At 44.6% G+C, this 13688-nt stretch overlaps 1 protein-coding gene across 1 annotated transcript in view; it reads right to left on the reverse strand.

Annotated features, from left to right (window-relative positions):
• Window positions 1–7738, reverse strand: part of APMAP (adipocyte plasma membrane associated protein) — a gene marked incomplete at both ends in the record, with an annotated part of 30535 nt that extends 22797 nt beyond the window's left edge. The window contains one exon of the mRNA XM_084246706.1: window positions 7647–7738. Within this exon, the coding sequence (XP_084102832.1) occupies window positions 7647–7738 (92 nt within the window). The remainder of the gene's footprint in view (window positions 1–7646) is intronic.
• Window positions 7739–13688: the final 5950 nt, after the last annotated feature.

A 13688-nucleotide genomic window follows, 5' to 3' on the forward strand; every position in this document is an offset into this window, starting at 1 on the left:
AAATGAGATAGGAAGGCTAGGAAGTTCCCACACATGCCTAAATCAGCAAGCTGCAGGTCCCAGCAAGCTTCATATGCCCCACAGGAAGTGACAATATTTCAAGCCCATCCAGCAGAACTTACAGAGGCCCTCTAGTTATAAAAGGGGATTCAGAAAAGTTCAAGTGGGTCTCCCCATGAATCCACATTCGAATCTGCCTCTTTTCTCCTGTTCCTGAATAAATCTGTTTTGATGTTGGAAAAATCAGTGGCTTAAGTTTGAGGTCAACATACCTCAATTTAAAAAAAATTAACAGTGATGGAAATCTAGATTGTGATAAAACTTTCATGTAGTTATTGGTGCAAAACTCTAGAATACACTAAAAACCATTAAATTAAACATTTTAAACAAGTGAATTTTATGACATATAAATTAAATCTCATAAAGATGTTTTTTTCAAAAATCAATAACTCAACTATGCAAACTGCCCCTCCAAAGCAGAGACTCGGCCACTCTAACTCAGGTGATTTTTTTTAAGTGGTCTAAAGTCCAAGTATCTGTACAGTAATGCAGGGCTGTTTACCAGTACAAATAAGAATGACTTTGATCCTCTGTTCTTCTATAAACAGAAACCCAGAGAGAGACAAAGGCCAAATGCATGGAGAAGAGGAGTGGCTTTCAGCAGTGAGTGCTGACCACAGGACATGGCACAAATCATCTCACCTGGGTCCTGTCCTTGAAGGAGGCTGAGGTAAGCCAGTGAAAGGGCAGGAGGCCCTGGCAGGAGGCCCTTGCAGGAAGCTGCATGGTGCAATCTTTCATAAAAATGTTAACACTGACCAAAGAGGTACTTCACCTTTTCCTGGAAAAAATGATTCTACATAAAATAGGCTCCTCTCATCTGGCCCATACTCTTAATTCCTCTAACATACTGTAGGTTACATTTTACGCCATGTGGGTAGCTCCCTGGCTGGGGATCAAACTCGTCGTGCTGCAGTAGCTGTGGACTGCTTCATAGGTTGCATCTTAACCACTTGCTCCACCAGGGAGGCCTGTCACATTTTAAGTATCTTAATTTGGTAATATGATTCTGCGCTTGTGACACCTGGTTGCCCCTTCACACAATGGTAAAAGGCCCAATTATCTCCAAAACAAAAGTCCAGCCAGGACTGAGAGCAACAGCTAGAAAGGCAGTCAAAAGTCAGGAGGATGACCTTCGTCCCACATGGCCCATTCCTGCTGGAGATCCAGCCAATATCCCCTCACATTCAGAAAACAAAAAACTAGAGAAGAATTAGAGGCCACCCGGTCCAGTGCTCCTATGTGGCTAGCCCTGGATCTCCTACACCAGGAAATGCAGACATCTTTAAACAAGGTGGGGAGATGCTGCCCAAGCAAGTTCAGAATGAGCCTGGGAACCCTTTCCTTTATGCTCCCCAGATGTTCCTGTTATGCTCCTGGACACCACCAACTTTATCCAACCTCCTCCCCGGTAAAAGAAATCCTTCAATCCCCCTCTGGCCAAACATCATCCAACTTCTATTGAAAAGTTCTATGATCAAGTTTTAGAAACAGCAAACTCAAGAGCAATGCTGTCCAATAGAACTTTCTGCAATGACAGAAATATACATATGTGGCTACTGAGTGCTTAAGATGGGGACTAGGATGTTCTACAAATGTTTATCTGACCTGGGGTTATTTCTTTACTGTTGGATGGGACCTAATAGGCCCAGCAGTGTCAAACCCCAATTGGTACCATATACAATTATTTTAAAATAGCCCAAACAACCAAATTGTTAGCCATTTAGAACCTGCTTCCTTTGTATACTGTGTGAAACTTCCAGGGTGGTCCCCTGGAAAAGGGGAGGTTCCAGGTTTCTGCCCCACCCGAGGGTTCAGCTCAGCAGAGAGGAGAAGCAGTTGAAGAGGAGATTGGAGAAGGGAGGAAACAGGATAGAGAGCCAGGAGACCTGGAGGAGGCACATGGAGCAGAGAGACATATGAAGAAACTACGCTTGCTTCTTCCTAGACTGGTTGAAACAGATGTGGGTGAGAGACCCATAGGGAGGATAATTATGGCAGCTTTTATCTTGATTTTGATTTTGCTCTTTTCCTCCCAGACTTGTCTGACTGTTTCTGACTCTTTTCTATGGTTCCCCACCGAAAGGTGCTTTAGACTTGGGGCAGGCTTTCAGGCCTTGCTTTGGCCAACCCTGTTTAGCTGGATATTTACCCATGAGGGGATGGGTTACTTCAAGTGCTTGATTAGGAAACTACATTCTTTGTCTTTTCTGTATTGCACACTAATTGTATTAAAGTTCTTTTCCATTAAAGGTCTTATATGTTTTGTCTTAATGCGGCAGATGGCAGATCCTATTTAGAGCAGGCAGGTTTGTGGGTTGTGGGGTGCCTCACTCCCTGTCCTGTAACAATAAAATGGGCCCTCTCGCCTTGGAGATCTCTGACCCCAGATACAGAGCCCTCTTTCTTCTCCCTTTTGCCCCTCAGCCCCTCCCCTTTGGCATGGTGGTCCCCTTCCCTTCTGTGCAAGGCACCCCCATATGCAAACCTGTCCAAGAGTCACCCAATAAAGCTTCTGTATGTGACTACTACCTCATCATCATCTTCTCCCTTGGTCAGTTCCCAAATCCCTCAAATACCCTACATAGTACAAATGAGGAAATGAATTTTAAAATTTTAGTTTTCATTTTGACTAATTTAAATATAAATAGTTGTGTGTATAACTGTAAACACATGTATATTTACCATCATTTACAAGCATTTAACAATCACCTCTGTGTATTCTAGTATAAATAAGCAAATTCCAGATGGTGACAAGTATAATGAAGAACAATACAGCAGGGTCAGAGTCTAATAAACCGAAGGGATGGCTACACACACAGGTCAAAGCAGATGACCTCTGAACTAAGACTTCAGTGAAACTGGGAGAAATCAAATCTTGGGGCAGAACAATACAGGCACAGCAGCCAGTAGGACTCAGCAAGTACTTGGCAGTGATTGAAGAACACATGCTTTGAAGATTAACTTTTACCCCCATTTCCAAACCTTGACCACAGAGGTGGAATGAGTGAAACAGGAAGATTGAGGAGAAAGATGCTAATACAGTTCAGTCCAAAACCAGGGCAAGATCCCATAGAGCCCTTTGGGCCATGGAAGCCCCTGTGAGCAAGCTAAGTGTCCACAAAAGCTGCAACCGCATTTTCCCAACTGTTTGACCAAGGGAAACTTGATCACTTGGGTTATCTCACACATGTTCTGAGAAACATGCATCCCCCTGAAAGAGTCGAGGTCTGCCCTGGGAGCAGCAAACCCATGCCCTCTTGGACAGCCCTCCCTAGAAATGATGCCTGCCATCACCTGCCTTCAGCTCACTCTTCTCCGTGGGCAGCCCAGGTCCTGTAGCCCATCCTACAGTCCATTTTGTGGGGATCCTCAGATGTGGGACTTGCAGAACACTCGCATACCTGGTTGTTGCAGGGTTTAAAGTTTTATCATAAGTGTGATAGTCAGAATTGAAAGCAAAGCTCTAGTATAAACCATAAACCATCCTTCCACAAAATAGCTTTAGTTTTGAAAACTGAAAAATAAGAGAACTTCACATAAAAATCTAGGTTTTTCAGCTTCTACTGGCTGAACCCCACATGAATCCCAAAGCTACAGGGAGACCACTCTCCTCTCCTCCCAGAACCACCCGTGCTGGAAAATAGTCCCATATCTGGCTGTTAAGACACTCAAACAATGTGACTGATGTGTGTGCTTAGAACACAGAAGGTGTTCACTAAATGATGGGGAAGATCCCTTTGTGAACATCAGGTCAGAGTTCTTGGGCTAAGAAGGGGGTGTGGATCCAATGCTCTGGGCACTCCTGCATTAATTTCAGCCCAAGATGCATTAACTTTTTGGCAAGCCCATCTCACTGCTGGTTCTGCAAACCCTCAGTCAACCACAATTCTGCATCTTCTCCACATCTGTCCCGACTCTGCACACCTGCATTATGCTACCTAAATAAAGCATACTCCTCAGCGTCATATGTTCCTACCACATTCTCCTTCCCAATCTTCAATGACACATCCAGAAAGGTTGGCAACTTCCTGTCCCAGGTGCAACCTGGGGAAACAACCTGTTTTTCCCAATCTCTAGGAACACCCTGAAGCAATGCTCACCTCATGAGGGAAATTTCTCTAAGGGTAAGTGAGCAATCAGAGTGATGCAACAAAATTTGACAACTACTGTTGGCTCAGCCATCACTTACAAAATCCTCTAATTTCACCAGCCAAATCTGAAGTGTTGCTCTAACACCTTCTGCACACAGGAAATCAGGATCTTGAGGCAAGGACTGAAGTAAATTGAATAATATATCTTTCAAGGCTTCCCTTATTCTGTTTAGCACAACTAAAGTGTGACTGATATTGCCCTCCCTGGTGACACAGGGGTTAAAGTCTCAGGGCTATCAAGCTACCAGCAGCCCCTGTGGTATGAATCTGATCCCTGCCAGGGAGCTAACCCACATGGCACACAGCTCTCATGTCTCGCCCACTGCGCAAGAGCAGTATTATTTCAGTAGATCTGCCTGTTCTGCTTCCCAGTGTCTCTGGTGCATCCTCACACTCCCTGCACTTCTGGCCTATACGCCAGTTCTTGTATGCATAAATAAATAAAAATAAATATTTTAAAAAATAAATGTGACTGACAAATTCCATGACATTGAAAATGACCTGTGATTTTTTTGGAAAACCGTGAGTTGCACCTCCTAGGTACAAGGTGACCCCTGGAACCTGAGATGGTCAAATAGCAAGAAGTACAGCCTCCTCAAGTGACAGTAATTCAAATTTGTTTATTTTTCACATTGCTTTAAACTAAGACTCCTTCATTTTAGCACAGAAGATAAATAAGATACAGGGCCTCCCTGGTGGCATAAGGGTTTAAGATGCAACCTATGAAGCTATCCACAGCTACTGCAGCACAAGTTTGATCCCCAGCCAGGGAGCTACCCACATGGTGTAAAATGTAACCGACAGTGTGTCAGAGGAATTAACAGTATGAGCCAGATGAGAAGAGCCTATTTAATGTAGAATCATTTTGTTCCAGGAAAAGGTAAAGTACCTCTTTGGTCAACGTTAACATTTTTATGAAAGATTGCACCATGTGGCTTCCTGCAAGGGCCTGCCCTTTCACTGGGTTACCTCAGGCTCCTTCAAGGACAGGGACCTCCCTTTGGGCCCGAATGAGATGATTTGTGCCATGTCCTGTGGTCAGCACTTTACTGCTGAAAGCCACACGTCTTCACCATGCACTTGGCCTTTGTCTCTCTTTGGGTTTCTACTCATAGAAGAACCAAAGGATCAGATAATAATTATAACCTTGCATTAGTATGTTCAAGTGCTTAGCTCATCTGTTCCACCCTGAATAAAAGGATTAAAAGTCCAAATTTCCCATTATAGCTCAAATACAGAAATCCAAGAGCCTTGGCATAAAACCTTATTACAAAGCATAATTTTAAAAATATGCTTCTCAATCACTGTCCAGCTGCCAATTCTATCCTTCATTCATTTTAATTTTTCTTTTAACTCCATTACTCTGTAACTTTATATAAACCACTTCGCTCAAATGGACATCTATGACTTCATCAGGAAAACAGAGCTAACCCACCTTTCAAGCCAAGAGTGAAGAAACAACCCAGGGTATGGTTAGGCATTCCTTCCACTTTCAGTTCACCCACTAAACACAATGCTTTCCTGCCTTATAGTGAAGCTCAACTTTTAAGATAATCAAGAAGACAACTAGATGAACTACTAGAAATGACTACAAAAGAAATGGAAAATGTTAAAGAACTGCACGAGAAAATTAAGAAAAACAACTACAGGATTATAATAATAAAAGTAGAAAGATGGAGGGTAGAGGGGAAAAACAAGAACTCACTTTGAAGGGAATCAAACAAATAAGATTAAGAGAGAAACACAGGAAAATAATACCAGTGTGCATGTACAGAAATGTCAAGAAAATATTTTAAATAGTTATAGTGTAAAAGGTACACTGGAAAAGACCAGCAGAAACAGAGGACTTAGAAACATCAAATATTCCTCCTTTAAGGAAGAAATCCCCACAGAGAAACTGTAAAACAATGTCAATAACTCTGCCCCTCTGCTCTAGGGCCAGGAGACTCAGAGGAGCACAACTGAGCTTGGGCCCAGTCAACAAGTGCCCTCATGCACCATAAACCCTTGTTTTCAACACAGTGCACCTCATGACAAACTCAGAGCCAGCTGCTCTTTCATTTCTCGTGTAAAAGTATAGGCAGAAATGCTGTGTTTTCATGATTTCTGTAATAAAGCACTGCCAGTCATTGTTTGTCTATTCTGAAAGGTTCCTCAGGCATCAGCAGATATCCACAGTCAATTGGATGATCCACCAATTTGCTCCATCTCTCCCAGGGCTAGCACTGAAAGTCCACATCCTTGAGAACTCTGAGTACAGGACAAAGAAGTATGGTTGGTCACCCTACAATCAGGATTTTACATGGCAGCACATTCCAGACCTTTCCACTGGTCCAGAAGTCAGATTGTACCAATCACCATTCTAGAGACTTACCTCTAACAGGCAAATCTCCTTCTACCTTGTTCCTCTTATCACCACCAAAGAATGAATAAATTCTGTCTGTACAGGCAAAACCTGTTCCTCATTCAGTAGTTCAGTATGTACTACACCCATTGGCATATCAATAACTATTTTCAATATGTCCATCAACATATAAGTCAGTTAGTTCCACAACTTTTGAGCGTGTTTTTTATGGGGCCTCTTGGTTCTCAAAAAAAAAAAAAAAAAAAAAAACCTCAAAGTATGAGATTCAGGGCACAAAATTTTAATTCAAGGCAAAAAGAGAAGTTTAAGTTTTTTATATTGAAATAGTTGTTTAACTCATGCTTCACTTTTTAGGTAACAAAACACAGCATACTTAAATTCTGGAAGGTTGCGGAAGCAGCAAATCCCAAAATCTGCTTTCTGTGTATATGGACGCTTTCAACAAGCGTTCCATGCCTCTCCGTCCCTACGCGGGAAGATCTGCGAGGCTGAATTCTCGCCAAAAGTGCCTAACAATGTCACTTGTGTTCTCTGCTCTTTCTGAAAATCTAGGTGAAGCCTGGCCAGGCAGAGAGAGGGGGCCAGGTGCAGATAAGCAGGTAGAGGCCAGTTCTTCGCTGGACCGCCAGGAGCGACCCGAGCATCTTCGCGGACCTCCCTTCAGGAAAGTGCCAGCGGGAGATGGGGGAGACTCTGGGCCAGGCGCGGCGCCTCTCCCCGCAGGTCGGGCGGGCCAGCAGGAGCGCGGCGAGTGGAGGGGCGCGGAGGTTCTGCGCAGGGCGGGGGTGAGGGGAGGCTGGGGCCGGCGCGGCGCGAGATGCTCAGGGACCCCGAGAGCCCGACAGTGGAGCTGCGACTGGACGTGGGGCGCAAGCCACGCCTGAAGGCCCTGACAGGTGCAGCGCCGGCCGGGGCCCGTCTTCCCCGGACCCTGAGTTTGGCGGTGGAGCCCGAATGAGGCGGCGCCCGGCGCGCTCGGCACTGCCTGTGCCTGTCGCGGTTACCGCCGCGTCTGGGCAAGGGGGTCGACCCCACCGCGGCGGCCCCGGCCCGCGGGCCCGGCCTACCTGCCCTCCTTCGCCTCCGGGGCCGGCCCATCGTCCGTGACCACCTGCGGCCGCAGGGGCCGGCGCTGCCGCAGCCCGTCCGCCTCGCTCATGGCCCCAGTGCCCCGGCCGCCCCGCGCCCGCCGCTCGGACACAACAGCACCGCCCTCGGCCCCGCCTCCCGCCCGGGCGAGCGGAAGTGACGCGTGGCCCCGCCCCGCCCCCGGCCCGCGGCGGCGCGCGCGGCAAATTCGATCTGGGCCACGAGCCGCCGGGGCGCCCGGCGCTGCTCTGGGACGGCCCCTGCCTGGCCGCCGCGGGGGACGCGCGTAGCCTGATTCCGAGCCCGCCCTGCAGGGCTCCTCCACCGCCTGCTGTGAGGACTCGTGTGCCCGACCGAGGTGTCCGCCCTTCGTAAAGGGGGGAATTGTTAGGGGGAAAGGCTGTCCTAAAGCTAATCCCATACAGGCTTTGTGGACTCCACCCTCACCCCAGGCCAAGCCAAAGACACTGGGAACTCCAAATCCCATCACCACCAAACGGAAGGCGGCTGGGACCTGAGGGTGGGGTTAAGCAGCCAGGTGGATACAAAAGGCAGACATGTGGGCTTTGGGGATCCCCCATTTTGGCTCTCCGGCCAGCTCTGAGAGTAACTTTGGGTTTCCAGGTCGTCGGATCGGGTAGGACGCATTAAAGACTTTATTTCCCTATTTTCTCCCTGAGTTGTACATTTTCCTTATTTCTTCTTCTCTTGTAAATAAACCTTTTATTAACCCTTTTGCGTGTGTCGGTAGTAGAGTATTCATAAGTCCCTTTAAAGCGTGCGGGTGAGGACCCACAGCCAGGAACCCGTTCAATATCGGGGCTGCCCTATAACAGTGTCTGTGTGGAGGATGAGGCCGCTTACTAAATTACCCTGGCTCCTGGAGGCAGGGTGCAAAGTAACGAGGTCATGTTCTTGGAGATTCAGAGGGCAATAGCCCTCTCCTGAAAATTGTTGTATGACCTCTTAGCAAACAGATCTGGTTTAGGAGGAAATTCAGGCTAAAAAATGTCCCTTTGGGGGCCTCCCTGCAGTGCCCTTTTCCATCCTGCTGGCAGTGGAGCAACCCACATGGCGCGGCGACCTCTCCTGTCTTGCCCGCTGCTCCCCTCCGCATTGTATTTCAGTAAGACTGCCTGTTTTGTCCCCAACTCTGTCTCTGGTGAATCCTCTCAACCTCCCGTGCATCTGGCCTGTACTCTGGTTCTTGTGTAAATCTTCTTTTAATCTTATTTTTATATTCCCCATACAATTGCGACCCCCTTATTTTGACCCCACTCCCTTCTTTCGCCGCCCCCCCCCCCATACTGTGTCTCTGGTTCATAGTTGTTTGTTGATTTTGATTTTTTCTTTCTTATAGTTATTCTTTTTCCTGGTCCCTTATTTAGGTTTTCTAGATTCCTGCTATGAGTGAGACCATCCGGTATTTTTCTTTTTCTTTCTGGCTTATTTTGCTGAGTAGGATCCCTTCCAGCTCTATCCATGTTGCTGCAAATTGCATGTGTTTATCTTTTTTGAAGGCTGAGTAATATTCCATGGTGTATATGTACCACATCTTCTTGAGCCAGTCATCTATTTTTGGGCATTTGGGTTGTTTCCAAAGCTTAGCTATTGTAAACAGTGCTGCTATAAACATAGGGGTGCAGTTGCTCTGTGGAATTAATGTTTCTGTGTCCTTTGGGTAAATACCTAGGAGTGGAATTGCTGGATCATATGGAAGCTCTATCTTTAGTAGGTTGAGGAATCTCCACACAGCTTTCCATAATGGTTGGACCAGTTTGCACTCCCACCAGCAGTGCAGGAGAGTTCCTTTTTCTCCACAACCTCGCCAATATTTGTTGTTGCTAATTTTTTTAATATGTGCCATTCTCACTGGTGTAAGATGGTATCACACTGTAGTTTTGATTTGCATTTCCCTGATTGCAAGTGATGTTGAACATTTTTTCATATGCCTGTTGGCCATTTGTATATCCTCTTTGGAAAAGTTTCTTATTAGCTCTTCTGCCCATTTTTTGCCTGGATTATTTTCTTTGTTTTTGTTGAGTCTTGTCAGCTCTTTGTAGATTTTTGTGATCAGTCCTTTATCATTAGTGTTGTGTGAAAAAATGTTCTCCCAGTTGGTGGGGTTTCTCTTTGTTTTGGTTATTATCTCTTTTGCTGTGCAGAAGCTCTTTAATTTGATGTAGTCCCAGCTGTTTATCTTTGCCTTCACTATCACTGCTTTGGGTGATGTGTCTGTAAAGATGTTTTTGAGGTGCATGTCATGTAGTATTTTGCCTGTATTTCCTTCTATATATTTTATGGTTTCAGGTCTTATGTCTAGTTCTTTAATCCATTTTGAGTTGGCTTTTGTGCGTGGTGTGAGGTAGTAGTCAAGTTTTTTTTTTTTTTTGCATGTAATAAATCTTAAAAAATAAATTTAAAAAAAGTCCCCCTGGGAAAGGCCAGACGTCTTGGTGACACTTTCAACAGACGTGTGAAGTTTACTCTTAGGAAAAAGGGTGGATTATATTTATAATAGGAATTTATAATGTATTATATTTATAATAGGAATTATCATTAACGTGTCCACCGAGAAGGAATCGGGCTATAATATATTAAGAAAGCTTTTATTTGAGAATAAGAAACATGATCTCCTTCCACAACCACCAATGTATTCCCCAGGATCAGGGGTTAAGGAAGTTCTGAAGGGTGGAGCAAGGGCTGGTGCTTAAGTTTTAGGTCATTTTTTGAACTTTCAGATTTGTTGGTGGGAGTTTTCATACAGATAGCTGCAGTGTGGGATCCAATGCTGGGCAGGTGGCATTCGCGTTTCTTATATAATAAGGAGAGAATAGGTGTTGCTGTTCTTTGTAGTCATCAATAAGGAGAAAACAGTGAGTGGATACTCTGTAGTGACTGATTGGGAGTTCAGTCAGGCTCTTTACTTTTCACCTAAAAATCCAATTAGAGGACCTCGCCGTGGCACAGCGGGTTGAGTGCCACACAGTGACCCTGTCCATATCTCTGCAGTGCCAGTTCCATCCCCGCAGTGCCAGTTCCATGCCCACTGGCTGGCGAGAGTCCCACATGGCGCAGCACGCCTCTCCTATCGCTCCCGCTGCTCCCCTCAGTAGCGTATTTCGTCAGTCTGCCTGTTCTGTTCCCCACTCTGTCTATGGTGAAACCTCTCACCCTCCCGCACCTCTGGCCTGTACCCCAGCTCTTATATAAAAATAAATAAATCTTTTTTTAAAAATCCAATTGGAAGGAAGATGGAGCCTGTTTGATTCAAAATTGGCCCCATAATTATAATAAAATCATGAGAAAGTGAAGCCGGTGTTCACTGTTAACATGATTACAGCTGCTGCTGCCACTGCTTTTCACCCCAGTAACCCTTAAACCACCAAATGAGTTCTTGTCCTATGAAGCCATAAAAAGGAATTCATAGAGGGGCCACCCTGGTGGTGCAGGGGGTTAAGATGCAGTCTGTGTAGCTGTCGGCAGCCCCTGCAGCACGAGTTCAATCTGGCCATGGAGCAACCCACATGGCTCAGCAGACCTCTCCTGACTCACCCGCTGCTCCCCTCAGCAGTGTTCCTTGGTCGATCTGTCTATTCTGTTCCCCGCTCTGTCTCTGGTGAGTTCTCTCACCGGCCCCCGTGCACCTCTGGCCTGTGCCCTGGCTCTTGTGTACATAAATAAATAAATCTTTTAAAAAAAAAAGGAATTCATAGACAAACCCTCAGGTAAATAAGTAGAGAGAAGCAAATCCTTATTTAGAGAGTAAAGAAACATTTATTTAGAGGAGAAAGAACAAAAGCAAAGACTCCAAGACTGCAATGCCAAGAAGAGGCAAAAGACCCCACCATATGGGCTTGTATCTATGGGATGTTTAAACCTTTTTTTCTCTATTTTAAAATGTCATCATCCTACTTTCTAATTGGTTCTTTCTTCAGTGGCTATACTTCTCCGGGCGGATGTGCCCATTTCCCCAGCTCTTAGTTTTTCCTTTTTCTTCCCCTGTCCAAGGTCTCTTTAACTATACTGTCCCCATTAGCCTTAAAGTTTAGCCTTAAAAGTTACTGCCCCTACTACCCCTTCTGGATTTCTGACGTCATCTCTGGAGTATGTTTGGTTAGCCCCTCTTTGAATTTTCTGTCCTTATCTTAGAAACCTCTTTAACTCTCCAAAAGCCCCTGCCTCTACTGTCCCTGAGCTGCCTAATTAACCCTAATTTGCCCTGTGACTCATTAGCATGACTCAAGGAACCCTCTTACGCTGTTGGTGAGAATATAGACCTTTCTAGTCCCTATGGAAAGCTGTGTGGAGGTTCCTCAAAACACTAAAAATGGATCTGCCATAGGATCCAGCAATTTCACATCTAAGTATCTACCCAAAGAACACAAAAACACTTAATTCAAAAGGAAACCTGCACTCCCATGTTTATTATAACACTATTTACAATACCCAAGATATGGAAACAACCTAAATTCCCCCCAAAAGATAAATGGACAAAGAAGATGTGGTATATATAGATGTAGTGTATATATACAATGCCATACTACCCGGTGATCAAAAAAAGATAAACTCATGCCATTTGCAGCAACATGGAGTGGGGTGGGGAGAGAGAGAGAGAGAGATGCTCAATCATCAGTTCCTTCTTTAACAGTACATTAGTGAACCAGGTATATTTCTCAGATGATTGTGAGCAAGCAACTGACATACTCCCTCACTTATGAAAGGTAAAATAATGAGAATTTTAATCTGATAGAAAAATTTTAATGTAATAACTGCACTTAAGGGAAATAATATGATCTTGTGAGAACATTTGACAGATGAAACTGAAAGATGAATAAGACTTGGGGGATAAACAGAGAGATTTTCAGGCAAATTTTGTTACATTAACCAAGTCCTGTTACCTTGCCAGATCTATAGAAAAGTCATGTTTCAAAATTAACTGTTAACGTTGTTGCCCTGGAAGGTTTTCCTGATGCAAGGTGCCATTACCGTTCTCGGTGCTAGATGGCGCTAGACTCCTACATGACTGAAGAACTAGCCAGCGAAGTGAAGCGTTCTTACATGAATCCAATTCTGCAGGGATTCCCATGTTATAGTTCAGGCCTTGGCAAAATTTTACTTCCTTCCCTGTCCAATACAACCAGTATAGCCAATATGTCCCCATTCTGCCTGTATGAATTATCCTTTCTGCCCAGAGTCATGTGTTTCAGACATTAGCATTGCTTGTTTCTGATTCTATCCCTCCCTGTTTTGTTCACATTACTCCTATTTTGTGTGATAATGTTTTTCTTCACCTACATTCAATCAAAACCATTAAATTATTCAGGACCCACTTCAAGTATCATTGCTGAAAAATCCTTCCTAAGTAGAACATCTTTGTCTCTAAGGCACTTTGAACATACCCCAGTTATAGGACTTTAGCTCATTGCATTGAAGTTATTTGTAGTCCATACCCAACATTAAAACCCATCAACCAAAATAGTCAGGAACATATCTGTAAAAATAATTATTATAATTACAATAAATAAGAAGGTCTATTGAACTTGCTACAGCAAAGGAATACACCAGAGAACCTATGAGACTCCTCAAAACAGGAGTCATAAAAGGGTTTTCTTGTGGTTTGTGGGCCAGAGTTAGTCATAAGTGGTTTGGCCAAGGTGGATCAGAATTTTTAAACTGGAATAGTCTCTTTGAGAATCAGTGGTCTTATCTCTAAAGCATAGGCATCCAAGCAGTTATTGGGAGAGTAGCTCATGGTCTTACCTTGGAGCAAGTGGTCTGAATGATCTAACTTTATTAAATAGTCTGAGCTTAGATCATGTTTGTTGCATGGCATCCTTTAATGCTATTTCTCTGTTTGGTTCACTTTGCTAGTTGTGGTTTGTTTCAGTTCTCTGTCCTTCTACCCCACCCTCCAACCTAGCTGTCACCCAGTTATGGGGCCACTATGATTGGTCAGACCAAGTTTCTCAGCCTTAGCACTACTGTCATTTTGGGTGAGATAATTCTTTGTTGGGTGT

Source organism: Talpa europaea, assembly GCF_964194135.1.
Source record: "Talpa europaea genome assembly, chromosome: 11".
In the NCBI taxonomy this organism is placed as follows: domain Eukaryota; kingdom Metazoa; phylum Chordata; class Mammalia; order Eulipotyphla; family Talpidae; genus Talpa; species Talpa europaea.